The 16,598-nt window shown below is 36.9% G+C and overlaps 2 protein-coding genes across 5 annotated transcripts; both read right to left on the minus strand.

Moving 5' to 3' along the window:
• Positions 1-432: 432 nt before the first annotated feature.
• naprt (nicotinate phosphoribosyltransferase) lies at positions 433-10,527 on the minus strand. 4 transcript variants are annotated; one of them, XR_013781910.1, is made up of 13 exons: positions 10,151-10,469; positions 7,888-8,015; positions 7,721-7,803; positions 6,569-6,699; positions 6,317-6,432; positions 4,802-4,995; positions 4,589-4,726; positions 3,530-3,614; positions 3,376-3,456; positions 3,189-3,291; positions 1,632-1,778; positions 859-966; positions 433-786 (listed from the first exon to the last, which is right to left on the minus strand). XR_013781910.1 is itself a non-coding variant. In XM_079376401.1 (13 exons), exons 1-13 carry the CDS (start codon positions 10,383-10,385, stop codon positions 700-702), a joined length of 1,650 nt encoding a protein of 549 aa, XP_079232527.1. In that variant the 5' UTR covers positions 10,386-10,527; the 3' UTR covers positions 433-699. The 4 variants fall into 4 exon arrangements, 2 of the variants coding, with proteins under 2 accessions (XP_079232527.1, XP_079232528.1); XM_079376401.1 differs by having other exon boundaries at positions 1,632-1,789; positions 4,589-4,729; positions 10,151-10,527; XM_079376402.1 differs by having other exon boundaries at positions 1,632-1,789.
• Positions 10,528-12,527: 2,000 nt separating this feature from the next.
• Positions 12,528-15,379, minus strand: cUnh8orf82 (chromosome Un C8orf82 homolog). Its single transcript, XM_079376403.1, has 3 exons — positions 15,173-15,379; positions 15,044-15,092; positions 12,528-13,358 (listed from the first exon to the last, which is right to left on the minus strand). The coding sequence occupies exons 1-3, from the start codon at positions 15,290-15,292 to the stop codon at positions 12,892-12,894; spliced, it is 636 nt and encodes a 211-aa protein (XP_079232529.1). The 5' UTR covers positions 15,293-15,379; the 3' UTR covers positions 12,528-12,891.
• Positions 15,380-16,598: the final 1,219 nt, after the last annotated feature.

A 16,598-nucleotide genomic window follows, 5' to 3' on the forward strand; every position in this document is an offset into this window, starting at 1 on the left:
TTTCTGACTGACACATGCGGTAGCCAATCACAGCTCGATAAAAACGGACTGACGGGGGAATCGTCCAATGAGGTAACGGTGATGGGAATAAAGGCGATTTGGAGCGGAAAAATAACTGTTGCCCCTGACAACACCGAGGCGCGTGCGCTAAAGCGATTGTGTTTATCTGAATAGAATAACATTAATCGAAAATACTAATAAAAAAACTAAACACTCATATGAACAACAAACATAGCATGTTACCTTTTTAAATTAAATTAGAATTACTATGCAAATTGATATACTAAAAAAATAATTTATTTACTAAAATCAAAGCGTACTAGATTTATTTACTTTTTTTTAACTGATTGTTTTATTTTTTAAATATTAAATAAATACTTCAAGGTAGATCACATTACAATTCGGATTATAGGTCAAAACACATACACGAATCACTTTTGTACACAAAAGCTTTATTATGTTGTAAAACGAACAGTAAATAATCATTTTCATTACGTCATCACTTATTTTATTAGTTAATCATAAGATGAACCAATACCATATTCAAAAGAACTTGTTAATGCTATTGGACCACAACAAGCAGCATTGCTGAATCTGTTATTAGGACATTTATTTAAAGGGAAAGGGGTTTTAAGGCATCTTTTCCTTTTAGATGTAATGTTTGTGACTTTGGTCTGGGCTCCGTGTTTCGGCTCGGCTTCAGTTCAACAGCAGGAAGTTGCTGCCTTTACTGTTTCCTTTTGTGATATCAGACACCAGGGAGTGCAGCCGCTCTGATAAAGCCACCTTTAAGACAATGTGAAGAAACACTTTCAGTCTGCAGATGCCATGTATTCAGTTACTGATATCTGAACTCACGGTGTACTCGTGCGGCTCTTGTAGTCTCTTGTGATGCGGATGCAGCGTTTGCAGAGAAATCTGTGCACGCTCACGACTCTCTGATGCACTGTTTAGGGGGAATGTGATCTGTGCACACAATCAACACATATCAATTAGATTCTGTATGAAAAAGCTATGAAATGTACATTCTCTTCAATTTAAAGAAATATTTCACCCAAAAATGAAAATGTGCTTTTTATAATATTTACTCATCCTCAGATCATCCAAGATGTAGATGAGTTTGTTTCTTCATCAGGTTTGTAGAAATGTGTCTCAGCAATGGATGCTCTGCAGTGAATGGGTGCCGTCAGAATGAGAGCTGATAAAAACATCACAATAATCCACACCACTCCAGTCCATCAGTTAACATCTTTATTATGGACTCATATTTTAGCCAGAAGCAATGGTTTAATGTTAAAACGTCTTAATGCTGGATTTTTTTCAGCTTTTGTCTTCTCCAGATGTTAACTGATGGACTGGAGTGGTGTGGATTATTGTGATGTTTTTATCAGACTCTCATTCTGACGGCACCCATTCACTGCAGAGCATCCATTGCTGAGACACTGATGCATTGATGCATTTCTCCAAATCTGATGAAGAAACAAACTCATCTGCATCTTGGATGGACTGATGGGGAGCAAATATTCAACAATTCTCCTTTTTTAAATGAGCTATTCTTTTAAAAGTTATTAAAATCATTCATGATATCTACTTGTCCAATGGCAGCACAGGCTGATATTGGCAGCGTTTACCTGTCCACAGGTGAAGACATCCAAACGCAGACTGGTTACTTGAGCTGGTGTGACCGTCTGAAGCGTCTTGTTCAGTCCTAGAGAGAAGCAGGTGAGGGAGACGCCCGCTTTAGGAGCCGCTTCTTCTGACAGACAGATCAGATCCATCTGAGGATGACCTGCCAAACAGACACTCATATAAACTCAATTCAGCTAATGGTGTTTACAAACATGGATCCTGTGAAAGGTGCACCAAGCTCTTTTTTTTCCACTTAAAAATCTAACGAAATGCATAATAGTTTTGGGATGTCTAAAACTGGGCTGAGGAATACGACTGAAAAATAGTTTGGAACTGTGTTTATGGACCGATGAGACAAAGATGAACCTTTATCTAAGTGATGGGAAAGCAAAAATGTGGAGAAAAAAGGGAACTGCAATGATCCCAAGCATACAGCCTCATCTGTAAAGCCTGGTGGAGGTGGTGTCATGGCATGGGCATGCATGGCTGTCTCTGGAACAGGCCCTCTCAACTTTACTGATGACTTAATGTATGATGACAGCAGCAGAATGAATTTGGAAGGGTACAAAACCATCTTGCCTACCAATATTCAAGAAAATGCCACCAGATTCATTGGGAAGTGCTTCATATTGCATCAGGACAATGACCCAAAACACCCTGCCAGTTCAGTCAAGGAATTTATAAGAGCAAAGAAATGGAAAGTGTTAGATTGCCCAAGTCAATCTCCAGATTTAAATCTGATTGAACATGAATGTCACCAGCTGGAGAGGAGAGTAAAGGCAGAAACTCCCCAAAACAAGCAACAATTGGGATTGGCTGCATTAAAGGCTGGGAAAAGTATTTCAAAGGATGAGAGCAAGAGTCTGGTGATGTCTATGGGTCACAGACTCACTGCTGTGATTGTGTGCAAGAGATCTGCAACTAAATAATAGCTTTTAATCTTTTATATCTGCCTTATGTTCAACTGTCCCAATACTTATGCTCACATCAATGAGTGGGATGAACTCTAAAAGTGCTGAACTTCTTAGCTGGTAAAACATGTATGTGTTGAAACGGCTAATAATAAAATGTGACATTCTGTAGTTTTGTCTCATATTCATCTTTTAATCATATTTGTAAATGTCTGGACTCCACAGCCAACAGAGAAATTTTGTCTTTACTGTTCCAATACTTATGGAGGGCACTGTAGATAGATATATATATAAATAAAACACTAAATCAATATTTTAAGACAATATAACTAGAAAAATGAGATTGATAAATATTGATCTTTTTCAGCCCTTTTATACAATATTATAGAATATTGTAAAAAGGCTGAAAAACTACTATAAATATACAGTGTGTGTGTGTATATATATATATAAAATTACACAAAGTATATATATATATATATATATATTTATATTTAATCTGAAATGCTTTTCAAGGAACAAAATAAAATGCACATTGAAATATGAAATATTTTGAATATTTGCTATAAGGTTGAATTTTTATTACAAATAATGAGAAAAGCAGAAAGAAGTGAATAAAAGGGTGATTATAAACGGGTAAATACGGACCGTCTGCGTCCAGAAGCCTATAGACAGACTTGCGTCCCGGCAGTGTGCTTTTCTCTGGATCCTCACTCATCTTCATTCGGGGATGACCTCTGACCTCTATCAGCTACAGTGAGTGAGTAATACAACCGTCAGCATGCATTAATTAAAGCACGATGTGTGAATTTTAATGTGTGGAAACTCTTTGTACCTTATATACACACCCCAGAGAGGGCTGACGCGTGCATGTGACCAGATGAGTCCCCACTCCAACCACGTCAATCTCGTTATCCTGACACAGACAAACAGGTGATGCACGTCTTGATTGCTGTGTTTAATGTATCTGTGATGTGAAGAGCTCTTACTTTCTTGTTGAGTTCAGCGAGACTCTGTTCTGAAATACTGTTTGTGCCGACGATGATGAGAGACTCAAACTGAGGAACTGAGAACCTGCAGACAGACAAACACAGAATAGATTTGAGTGATTGCATGCTGAAGCTTAACACTTAAAACCAATGCTATTTTAGTATTGATATCATATTATAGGTCTGGTTTAAAATGGATTTTATTTTCTGTTTTTGTAATTTTGTGTAGTATGTCTATATTGATTTATTAGGTTTTAATTTATAGCTTTATTTAATAATAGTAATTATTATAATTAGTGCATAATTACCGCCTTTGCAACTAACTGAAAAAAGTTTTTATATATAGCTGAAAAAAATATTTTACTTTATTTCAGTTAATGTTATGCAATAAAAATGTTTCTTTGGTTAACGATAATAACCCTGGAAAAACAAACTAAACCTATTAAATATAATTTTCTGTAATTGAAATGAAGCTGAAATTAAATAACATAAGGATTAGATGAAAAACATAAACCTAAATGAAATGTTGCCTTAGCAACTAACAGAAATAAGTTTTAAGGCCAAAAATAAATATTAAACTTACTTCAACACCAAAATTAAACTGAAAATATAAAAATAAATAATACAAGTACACAGTTTTTATTTTTAATATTTGTTTTTCCTTTTTTAATAGTCTTGTTTTAAAGTATATAATGTAAGAATACATTTCTATTTTAAAATTATTATTTTTTTAAATCACACAGATTTTTACTTAAACCCACTTATATATTTCTGGTGTATTTTTATTTTTATAAATGTTTCTATTCTTTTTTCAAACTTTTATTTTGAAAAATAAAGTTCTATTATTAAAATATTTATTTATTTAATTAAGTCAAACAAATCAGGATAATATCCTTTTTACTTGAACCCAAATGAAAACTGAAAATATGAAAATGCTAATAAATGCTATAATATTATATAAATATACCTAAAATAACACTGAGCCCAAGACTGAGCAGTGGTACAATGCCGGTGTAATAATGTTGTGTTATTAGAGGTGTTCTGAAGGAAGCGTCTCACTGTTTGCTACATTCTTTGAAGACGCGGCGCACTTCCAGCGACTGCTTGCAGAGGTCCCCGCTGTCCAGCCTGACCCCCAGCGGCCGGTACTGCAGCTCATACAGAGCCAAAGCCACGGCACAGAAACACAGCAGACCGCTGCTGCAGCACAAACACACACATCAGTCCAAAACATCACACCACACAACACTACTGAATAATCACGTGTCTTACCAGCTCACGCTGTAGCTGTCAATCACGGGCAGGAAGTTTTGTGGGTAGGCGATGGCGTAGGACAGGAAGGCCGCCAGCTCTCCCTCCCGAACGAGGCTCGTCTTTGACCCCAATATCTGACAGACGCGACCCAGCCAACCCTTCACCAGACAGATGAAGTCAATAGGGCCGTCGCCGCCACAGGGCACCAGAGTCTGCCATCAAATCAACACACATGCTTTATCGTTTGAGGTCAGTAAAATAAATTTATACTTTTATTCAGTAAAGACATTTATTTCAAATAAATGCTGTTCTTTTGAACTTTCTATTCTATTCAAGTATCCTTAAAAATAAAATGCATCGCGGTTTCCACAAAAATATTGTGCAGCACAACCGTTTTCAACATTGATAATAATCAGAAATGTTTGTTGAGCAGTAAATCAGTATATTAGAATGATTTCTGAAGATCATGTGACACTGAAGACTGGAGTATTGATGCTGGAAATACAGCTGCAGATCACAGAAATAAATTACATTTTAACAGCTATTAACATAGAAAATAGTATTTTTGATCAAATAAATGCAGCCTTGGCCCTTGATGAGCAGAAGAGACTTCTTTCAAAAACATTAAAAAACACTTAATTTTTCCAAACTTTTGACTGGTTTGTGTATAGAATATTGCAAAAAAAAGCTGAAAAAGAGTCATTTCAATCAGTGAAAATTTTTAGCTTTATAGTCTAGAAATATTGTCTATATCATCTTGAAATACTGATATTTTTCACATTTTTAATATATATTCTCTCTGTGTGTGTGTGTGAAAAAAACAGATCTATATACACTATATTGCCAAAAGTATTGGCACCCCCTTCTAATGAACATGTTTGACTACTTTAGTCATTTCTATGAGTACAAATCTTAATGTTTAAGCATATAATGATATTCTAGGGAATTGTGTGCTTCTAATTTTATAGCAACAGTTTGGACAGAACCCTTTTCTATTCTAACATGACAGTGTCTCTGTGTATAAGACACGGTTCAAAAAGACATGATTGATTGAGTCAGTGTGGAAGAACTTGACTGGTCTGCAGAAAGACAAGTCCTGATCCCAGCTGAACAACTCTGGTGTGACTTTATATGCAGACCTTGAGCCGAAAACTCATCACCAAACACCAATGACTTATAGACACTATAAGGACAGAAGTGTTGGGACCCCCTTCTTTAGAACAGAAGAAGGCACTAACAAAACTGTGGCAACAAAGAAGGAAACATAATTCATGTATTTAAAAATTGTATTTCTATCTCCGTTAAAACAGTTTTGGACGCGTCTAAAATGACAGTATCCTTATGTACAAGTCATTGGTGTTTGGGGATGAGTTTTTGCAAAATTTGCAATTTTTTGTTTATATATACAGTAGATACACTACTGTTAAAACGTTTGAGGTTGGTAATATATCTATATATAAACAAAAAATTACAAATTGATTCCAAACAGAACAAACCACTGAAATTTTCAGGTTCATTCAGTGAAACGCTCACCTGTGGCCACACCTCCTCCAGAGAGGAAAAGGAAGTGACATAAGAGTGTGCCATGGTTCCCGCCACAGGAATGCCAAACAGACGGCCGGCGAGAGCGTTACTCGTCAAATCAAAACCTGGAAAAACAATCAGCAGGAGAAGTTCACACTGTTTACTAAAATAGAATAGTCTATATAACTGTATGAGTGTCATTCAGCAGGACTTCAGTGGACTCGTCCTTCCGGATATCACTGTAAATGTCAGGTCACTCACCACCAATGTAGGTGTATCGTGAGGCGGTCAGGCCTCCGTCGGGACCCTGAGCTCTCCTGAGCCCCATCTCCATCAATCTCCGCCTGGGACCTGCAGCCAAACGGAAACGAGCAGCGTTGCTACACACCAGACTGAGAGGAGAGAGACTTCATGAGCATACAGGCGTTATGAGGTCAGCTGCAACAAAACTACAGATTCTGGAGCCAGAGTCCTAATAGTTTTTAAAACAATAACGCACAAATGAGTGAGAACTATTAGATATTTTGATACAGTCTGTTGAATTGATGTTCATTGTAGTCAAATAGTTTCAGTTACTTTATAAAATAAGAAACATTTATTAAAATGAATGTAAAGAACCAAAAACAAAATATAGGCATACAGTAATGGGCCTGTTCCACAACAGCATGAGAAAACAAGTAAATAATCTTATTTTCTCTACACAAATTGAGATTGGAATCATCAACCTCAATAATTCAGCCTTATTACCAAAGTTATTATAAGAAAAATAACAACAATAAATATACCCATCCTGGTCAGGGTTATTATAGTTAACTCCAAAACCATAAAAAATAAATTGGTACAGGACAAATTAAATATTATCTTTAAAAAAAACTTTTTGAATTTACTTCATTTATTTGAACATTTCTCATTTTCATTTAACTAACCTTGATAAAACATTTAAAAAAAAGATAAACATTAACTAAAAATGACAAAAACAACAAAATTACTACATTTAACTAAATTAACTCAAATTCAAATCAGAAAATACATCAATAAAATCAATTCAAATGATTAAAAAAAACAATAATACTATCTCAATTATACTAAAATAACACAGATTCTGTTATACTGTTTCAGTGCTATTTTTTTTTTTACATAGCCCTTTTTTATTGCTAACAAGTCACACAATTCTTGGTTCTTCTAAATCATATAAATATTAGGTTTCACTTCCTGAGGTGGATGAATAACATTGTTTTGAACATTAAGCACTTCCCTTTGCAAAGATTTAACGTTTCAAGGCTAATTCTTTACATGTTTTCATGTTGCCAGGTGATTTTAAACCAGCACACCGTCATATAATTGGTTTCTAAAGGCACCACTGCATTCAAGAAACTAATGAATGCATGTGATTTAACAGATTGCTGTATTTACCTGGCATAGTTGACCAGGCAGAGCAGACTGGTCTCCAGCAGCTGAACCACGGCCAGCGGTCCAGACACTTCCAGCAGAGGAACCTGCAAACATGAACAACAGTGTGAACACCGGAGCTCTGGCAGAAGCAGATCAGATTACAGCTGACCTCGGAATCGCTCACATACTCGAGCGAAGACCACGGATCCCTCAGGTACCGCCGACACAGACACAGACGAACAGTCCAGCTCCTTCAGATACGAGAAGAACGCAGCGTCTGTGCCTGCTGGGAGAACGGAGCGCAGATACTCCACATCTGAAACACACAAGAGCTTGGTAAATAATACAGACAGGATGCACAGGACAGAAACAGAGTACAAACTACTTCCATGGATTTGCATGCATCATGTTACAACCAGTGTTGGGGAAAGCTACAAGTAATGCATTACAATATTGCGTTACTCCCTACATAGTAACTAATTATGTTACTTAGTTACTTTTTATGGAAAGTAATGCATTACATTACATTTGCGTTACTTTTTAAATCTGGGCAGAGCTTGCTTGTTTGTTTTTAATATAAAAATTTATATTTTTTGCAAACGGATTAACATTTAATTATTGCAAGTTTGTATAATATTCTGAGTTGCATTTGACTGTTTGTATTCATTTTGAGGAATACTGAATCTGTTTTATTGCTAGTGAGATGAATTAACGCATTTTCACATTTATTCTCGAACTACAGTAACATCTTACTCCCGATTTCTCTCAACATGGGGACAGGAGAGCTGTCAATCAATAAATGGGGAAAAAAATAACTGGAGTTACTTATTTGAAAAAGTAACTTAGGTATTTTCTTGTAAATTAAAAAAGTGTTACTTTACTAGTTACTTAAAGTAATCTGATTCCGTAACTCACGTTATTTGTAATGCTTTACAAGTACACTGGTTACAACATGCAACTACTGACAGATAATGGCGTCAGGACATGCATGTAAAGAAACAAGTGCATACTCTTGGTGGGTGTGTTGATCATTAAATCATTAACTAACGCATGCATACATTTCTGTCATAGTCTAACTGGAAAAAGGTGTCTCAAAACCTAGTGAGCCTAACTAGACAGAATCTTGGCATCACAGAAGTACCCAAATATGCTGCAAAACAAGTAAACCCAAAATACTGTCTGAGTAGAGAGCTCGTGCTTTTGAGACATGGTTAAAAATGCTGTCAGTTAGGCAGTATTCCGTCTACGCAGTCAGATCACCAAAAATGCTGTCTATGTGGACAACATACTAGGTTTTGAGATGCATGACCAAAAAAGCTGTTTGCGTAAGGATCTCACTTGGTTTTAATACATATGCCCGACAAATGCCATCTAGTTAGGCAGCATACTAAGTTTAGTGACGCATGACTAAAAATTCTGTCTTGGTCAGATTGAGTTTTTGAGACAGCTGTCAAAAGCTGTCTAGACAAGCCTACTAGGTGATGAGATGCATGACCAAAAAAGCTGTTTAGGTAAGGTACTCACTTGGTTTCTAGTTAGGTAGCCTACTAGGTTTGAGATGCATGCTTAAAAAAGCTGTTTGTATTATTGTATAGTGATTAATTGGTTTTAAGGCATAAGCTCAACAAATGCTGTCCAGTTAGAAAGCATACTAGGTTTAGTGATGCATGATAAAAAAAAGTTGTTTAAGTAGTCTGTTCGCGAGGTTAAGACATTTGGTCTCAAACTCAATTCCTGGAGGGCCACAGCTCTAGTTTAGCTCCAACCGTAATTAAAGCCGTGAGTTTGGAGCTGGTTGGAGCTAAACTCTGCAGCGCTGTGGCCCTCCAGAAATTGAGTTTGAGACCACTGTTTTAAGACATATAACCAACAAATGCTGTCCAGTTAGAGAGCATACTAGGTTTTTGAGATACATGACAAAAAAGTAGTTTAGGGAGTCAGTTCACTAGGTTAAGACATGACCAACAAATTCTGTGAAAAAAAAAAAAAAAAAAAGTTTAGGTCAGTTCACTAGGGTTTAAGACTTAAAAAAATAGTGTCCAGTTAGGAAGCATGCTAGGTTTTGAGATGCATGACCGAAAGAAATGCTTGGGTGGGTAGCTTGGTTTTAAGATATGCTTAACAAATGCTGTCTTGTAGGCAGCATATTAAGTTTTGAGATAGGTAGGGTGCTCACTTGAACTAAATTAAGCATGGACAAAAATTTAGTCGTCTTAATCAGATCACAAGGTTTAGAGACAAAGGCTGTCTACATAGCATACTAGGTTTTGAAATGCATGTTCCAAAAAGCTGTTTAGGGAGTCAGTTCACTTGGGTTTAAGACATATGAACCAAATGCTATCTAGTTAGGCAGCATACTAGGCTTTGAAGCACATGCCCAAAAATGCTATATACACATTCTTAGTATGCGAGTTACTAAAGTTATGTCACAAGTACACAGAGCACACTCGCCATCATCTGAGAAAGTGAAGTTCTGCAGGAACAGCAAACAGTCGCTGAGACCCGCAAAGAGCGAGAAGCCTCCGCCGAACGGGTTATCGCGGAAAAACAGTTCGAACACGGCCGGCTCGTTGTGTCTGCCCGCGCGCCAGTACGCGTACGCCATGGTGAACTGGTACAGATCCGTGAGTAACGGCGGAGCCCGGTTGAGCACGGAGCGCGCTTCACTTCCCTCACATGTCGCCATTTTCCAGTTCAGTTCATCAGGTTGTTGTTGTTCCCTGTTAAGTGTCCTTCAGTGCCTCTCCTGTCTCACCATGCTCACGTGTAACCGGGTGACCCTTTACACAGTTACATGACTCGTGCTAGTATTCAGTCTCCGCCCTACTACTCTCATGCGTTCTTCAAGCACTGTGTTTGTAAACTGGTAAGAGGTTAACACAATGATTATATGTCCTTGCTGATAATATCAAGACATTAACAGCTCCTCAGACTGTAAATCATTCAGATGTATTTGCACGCCAGGAATTGGAACACTGCCGAAGTGTTAATTAATGTTCATTTATACTGTAAAAGGCAAATGTTTTGCTACCTTGCCTCAACTAGTTATTTTGAACTTTCCTTATTTGGGGTGGGGGGTAATGTTTTTGCGTTCTCTCGCATTTCCTCATGGACAAGTTATAAATTGATTTGCATTTTAATGAGTCAAATAAGTATTTGATCCCCTATTAATCAGCAAGATTTCTGGCTCCCAGGTGTGTTTTATACAGGTAAGGAGCTGAGATTAGGAGCACTCTCTTAAAGAGGGTCTCAGTATAAAACACACCTGTCCACAGAAGCAATCAATCAATCAGATTCCAGACTCTCCAGCATGGCCAAGACCAAAGAGCTGTCCAGGGATGTCAGGGACAAGATTGTAGACCTACACAAGGCTGGAATGGTCTACAAGACCATCGCCGAGCAGCTTGGTGAGAAGGTGACAAGAGTTGGTGCGATTATTCACAAATGGAAGAAACAACAAAGTAACTGTCAATCTCCCTCAGACTGGAGCTCCATGCAAGATCTCACCTCGTGGAGTTTCAATGATCATGAGAACGGTGAGGAATCAGCCCAGAACTACTCGGGAGGATCACCAAGAAAACAATTGGTAACACACTATGCCGTGAAGGACTGAAATCCTGCAGCGCCCGCAAGGTCCCCCTGCTCAAGAAAGCACATGTACAGCCCGTCTGAAGCTTGCCAGTGATTCAGAGGAGAACTGGGTGAGAGTGTTGTGGTCAGATGAGAAATCCAGCTCTTTGGCATCAACTCAACTCGGCGTGTTTGGAGGAGGAATGCTGCCTATGACCCCAAGAACACCATCCCCACCGTCAAACATGGAGGTGGAAACATTATGCTTTGGGGGTGTTTTTCTGCTAAGGGCACAGGACAAGTGCACCGCATCAAAGGGACGATGGACGGGGCCATATACCGTGAGGGCCAGGGCATTGAAAATGGGTCTTGGATGGGTATTCCAGCATGACAATGACCCAAAACACACGGCCAAGGCAACAAAGGAGTGGCTCAAGAAGAAGCACATTAAGGTCCTGGAGTGGCCTAGCCAGTCTCCAAACCTTAATCCCATAGAAGATCTGTGGAGGGAGCTGAAGGTTTGAGTTGCCAAACGTCAGCCTCGAAATCTTAATGACTTGGAGAGGATCTGCAAAGAGGAGTGGGACAAAATCCCTCCTGAGATGTGTGCAGACATCTGTGATTGCCACCAAGTACTAAGTCATGTTTTGTGAAGGGGTCAAATACTTATTTCACTCATTAACATGCAAATCAAGTTATATATTTTTTTAAATGCGTTTTTCTGGATTTTTGTTGTTATTCTGTCTCTCACTGTTCAAATAAACCTACCATTAAAATTATAGACTGATAATTTCTTTCAGTGGGCAAACGTACAAAATCAGCAGGGGATCAAATCATTCCCCCCCCCCCCCCCCCCCCCCCCCCCCACTGTATATAGAGTAGTTTTGCGAATGAAGGCAGTTTCTCGAGGAAACGCAAAAACATTGAAATATATTTTTCCCAAATATGTTTTTTCCCCACAATATAATATATAAAATAATCTATTTTTTTCCATCACCTAAAATATTTACAAGAAGACCCCTAAGTTAAGTAAATATTTCAATAATTTGATTTAAATGATTCGCGAACCCGTTCCGATCTGAATCAAATGATTCAAGAACCTGCTCCGAAGTTCGGTTAAGGCTAGAAGGGATACAGGTGCGGCTATCATGCGCACATCAATATAAGTGTAATTCTTGTCAAGCTGAACACCAATTATTACTGTATTTGCATTATTGTAAGGGGTAGGTGTTGTAGATGTTAATAAAACAAAATGTAATGGGTAGAACATTTAATTTATTACATTACATTACATTTAGCAGACGCTTTTATCCAAAGCGGTTTTACAAATGAGGATAATGGAAGCAATCAAAATCAAGAGCATTATGCAAGTGCTATGATAAATCTCATCGACAATTACGCTAATTTATTGTTGGTTCCCAGCCGTTTAACACCTGTTTGTTCTCTGCAGAAGAACATAGACTTTGGAAGAAACGAGGGTGAGTAAATTATTTTTAAAAGTAAACAAACAAGCCACAATAAGACCCAATATATACATTTATTTCAGCAGTATTCAGAATATACATAAATATACATTAATTTCAGCAGGATTTTAATGATAATCTATTTGTAGGTTGACTGAATCACTGTAGCTTAACACATTCATCTGTTTGAACAGGAAAATGTTTGGCCAGCTCATTGGTTAGAGTGTGTCGATGCCCCGCCCACATGAAGTGAGTGGGCTGTCCCGTGCACTCCTGACCCGTGGCGTACTCAAAGTGAGCGCTCAGCTCAATGGCCAGCGCCGACCGTACCAACCCCACGCCTCCCCCCCGCTCCGGTCCAGGATGGTACACTCTACCACTGACCGGATGCATGAAGAGAGATTCTGGGCAGAACGGAGCGGTCAGTTTGGCTCCGCCTCCACAGTATGACAGATGCTCCTCGTGCCCCGCCTCCGATAACAGGTGTGTGAAAACAACAGGCCGGTCGTCACAGCGCACGAAGTTACGCTCGCGCCCGCAGAGCGAGAGGAAGGGGAAGTCCTGTTCATATCGGCCGCTCTGGTTGACCTTCAGACGGTTGAAGAAGAACACTAAGAAGTGCTGGTCTAACAGAGACAAAGACAATAAGCAATACGTTTTTGGAGTTATAAAATACCATACATTTTTTATATTGTAATGGTGCCAGTTAATCTTAGAGCTGGATGATTTGGTTCAAACTCTTTATTTAATAATGCCTAATGCTATTTAGCATGGGAAATGAATTCAAAATGAATGGGAAAAAATCCACAATTTGTGGATTTCAAACATTATGTAAATAATGGCGGTTTCTAACCTTTTTCTTTTTCGTCAGCCAAACCCTTCAGATGTAAAATATTTACTTGAAGCTGAATTATTACAGTTTACTAAAACTAAAACTACAATTAAAACAATAATAATAATAAAAAAAACACTTTTGTTACTTAAAATATAATAAATGTTAGCTGAAATCAAATAAAATATTAAGTTTTTTTTGTACTAAAATATGTACTAAAATAAATAAAACTGAAATAAAAATGTATTTATATATATATATATATATATATATATATATATATATATATATATATATAGACAAAAACACAGCAATATTACTACAACTTTAACTTGAAAATTTAAATATTATTTTTTGAAACTTTAAAAATGTATAAAAACCTCAGATCTTATGTCAATGATAATAAGCACTGATTTTATATTTCAGTAATTTAACAACTTATTCACATTCACAGTTCTCATATTATTAATGATGCTATTATTAGAATTCATGTTTTAACTCTAAAAAAATTTACAGAAATATAAATTGAAAATTACAATTCTACTGTAAAATAAAAAATGAATATTTGATATTTGAATAATAATTTTACTTTACAACACAATTTATAATATTAATATTGATGCCATAAATTATTTTCAAACATTTAAATTCTGAAGCTTTTATTTTGGGTAAAAACTAGTGAAATGCTGTAAATGTTTGTTAACAAAAAAGTTTTATTTTCGAATAATTTATTATTATTTTTTTATTATAAATGAATTGTTTTTATTTTTTATTTTTTATTATTAGCTTTTCATCTCACAAACCACCATTTTTGAAATCTTGCCATGGGTCAGGAACATGTGACCCTGGAGCACAAAAACAGTCTTAAGTCGCTGGGGTATATTTGTAGCAATAACCAACAATACATTTTATGGGTCACAATTATCCATTTTTCTTTTATGCCAAAAATCATTAGGATATTAAGTAAAGATCATGTTCCATGAAGATATTTTGTTAATTTCCTACCGTAAATATATCAATTTAATTTCTGATTAGTAATATGCATTGCTAAGAACTTAATTTGAACAACTTTAAATGAGATTTTCTCAATATTTAGATTTTTTTGCTCCCTCAGATTCCAGATTTTCAAATAGTTGTATCTCATACAAATATTGTCCTATCCTAACAAACCATACATCAATGGAAAACTTATTTATTCAGCTTTCATATGATGTATAAATCTCAGTTTCAAAAAATTGACCCTTATGACTGGTTTTGTGGTCCAGGGTCACATATGGTAACCATACAGTACTGTGACATTATTATCATCATACAATGTTACAGTCACAGTAGTTCTTTATAAGAGAAAGAAGAAGAAAATAGGATTATTGTACTGTACATAAGCCACTGTGTAAGAAGCCAGGCTAAAGAGGTTTATCTGAATGTAATAGAGACCACATGACCTGTGCATATTCCATAAGACCATTACACAACAAATACCTTTGAAACAGGTGACAAAGTTCTTCACCTTGGTGTCATCCAGAAACAGCTTAAAAATAGAGAAATAAATCATGATTATGGGCATGGCATAAATTAAACAACATTATAGCCATCATCTCAGTGGTGTACCTGTCCTTGATGGTCGATATAGTAGAAATACTCCCTGATTCTCGCCTCTGGACTCTGTCCTTGTGTGTATGACAACAACCTCCTCCATTCACTGCTGAACAGCCTGTTAACCAGCCTCATAGCTCATTTACAGCAGGACCCCAATGTAATAAACAAGCATGGTGGGGAAATCTGTTATGTTTTGTAGCTCCAGCGCTCTCTGTGTCCGGGGGAAACAAAAGCGCCGCGCATCAGTTCCGCTTTACTGAGATCGAAACGCCGTGATTCTAGTGTAAACAGGGTTAAACGTGTGGGGTTTATTAGTGTATTTTGATTATGAGCTCTGTTAAACACCGTAAAGTGTATATTTTGTTAGAAAGGAGGTCACGTTATTATGATAACAGCAGTGGCGCATTTGTTTGTATTTGAAGTGAACGCTAGGTGGCGCTGTATTGTATTTAATTAGGAACGGCGAGATTATTTCATGCATAATGATAATAATGTGATTTACATCAAATAAGCACAAAAGAGAAATACATTAATTAAACGAAATTATATTAAAACCAAATCAAATTTTAATTTAAAAATGCATTAGTGAAAAAGTTTAACGGATGGATGTGAGTTATTAAAAGACAATGGAATAATGCAACATGAATACTGTAAAGTTATTGTTTTTATTTGGCTGAATTTGTTGCTTTACCATTTATTTTTTTAATTTTTGTATATATTTTTAATTTTCCTATAATCTCTTAATGAAATGTATACGTTTTAACTTATTTATGAACTATGAAATGTGATTTATTATCGTTTATATTATAATATCATGAATTATTGCAGCATTTGTGTGTACTCATTTAAACCATAATTCAACGCGGGTTACTCCTTTTTAATGTTTGCTATCTTTCTTTAAAACAATGCCACTTGCATTAATATTTAATATAATTATAATAAATAAATATTGCATTAAAAATGCACTTGCTTTAATAATTTATCTAATGCAATGCCATTTAGACATTTATAGATGGAGAGACAGACAGAAGGACGGATGGATGGATGGATAGACAGACAGATAGACGGATGATGGATGGATGGATAGACAGGCAGATAGACGGATGATGGATGGATGGATAGACAGGCAGATAGACGGATGATGGATGGATGGATAGACAGGCAGATAGACGGATGATGGATGGATGGATAGACAGGCAGATAGACGGATGATGGATGGATGGATAGATAGGCAGACAGATAGACGGACGGACGGATGGATGGATGGATGGATGGATGGATAGACAGACAGACAGATAGACGGATGGATGGATGGATGGATGGATGGATGGATGGATGGATGGATAGACGGACGGACGGGCGGATGATGGATGGATGGATGGATAGACAGACAGACAGATAGACGGATGGATGGATGGATGGATGGATGGATAGACAG

The sequence above is a fragment of the Barbus barbus genome (assembly GCF_936440315.1).
Source record: "Barbus barbus genome assembly, chromosome: 24".
Taxonomy (NCBI): Eukaryota; Metazoa; Chordata; class Actinopteri; order Cypriniformes; family Cyprinidae; genus Barbus; species Barbus barbus.

Bases quoted from the DNA above. Each gene is read 5' to 3' on its own strand.
- naprt (XM_079376401.1), bottom strand. From the start codon at position 10,385: ATGGCGACATGTGAGGGAAGTGAAGCGCGCTCCGTGCTCAACCGGGCT. The intron at 6,700-7,720 runs GTAAATACAGCA...CTCTCCTCTCAG, and splicing joins TGCCTGGTCAACTATGCCAG to TCTGGTGTGTAGCAACGCTG. The intron at 1,790-3,188 runs GTCCGTATTTAC...TCTGTTTGGCAG, and splicing joins TAGGCTTCTGGACGCAGACG to GTCATCCTCAGATGGATCTG.
- cUnh8orf82 (XM_079376403.1), bottom strand. From the start codon at position 15,292: ATGAGGCTGGTTAACAGGCTGTTCAGCAGTGAATGGAGGAGGTTGTTG. The intron at 15,093-15,172 runs GTACACCACTGA...TCTATTTTTAAG, and splicing joins ATATCGACCATCAAGGACAG to CTGTTTCTGGATGACACCAA. The intron at 13,359-15,043 runs GTATTTGTTGTG...TGTCTCTGTTAG, and splicing joins CTTTGTCACCTGTTTCAAAG to ACCAGCACTTCTTAGTGTTC.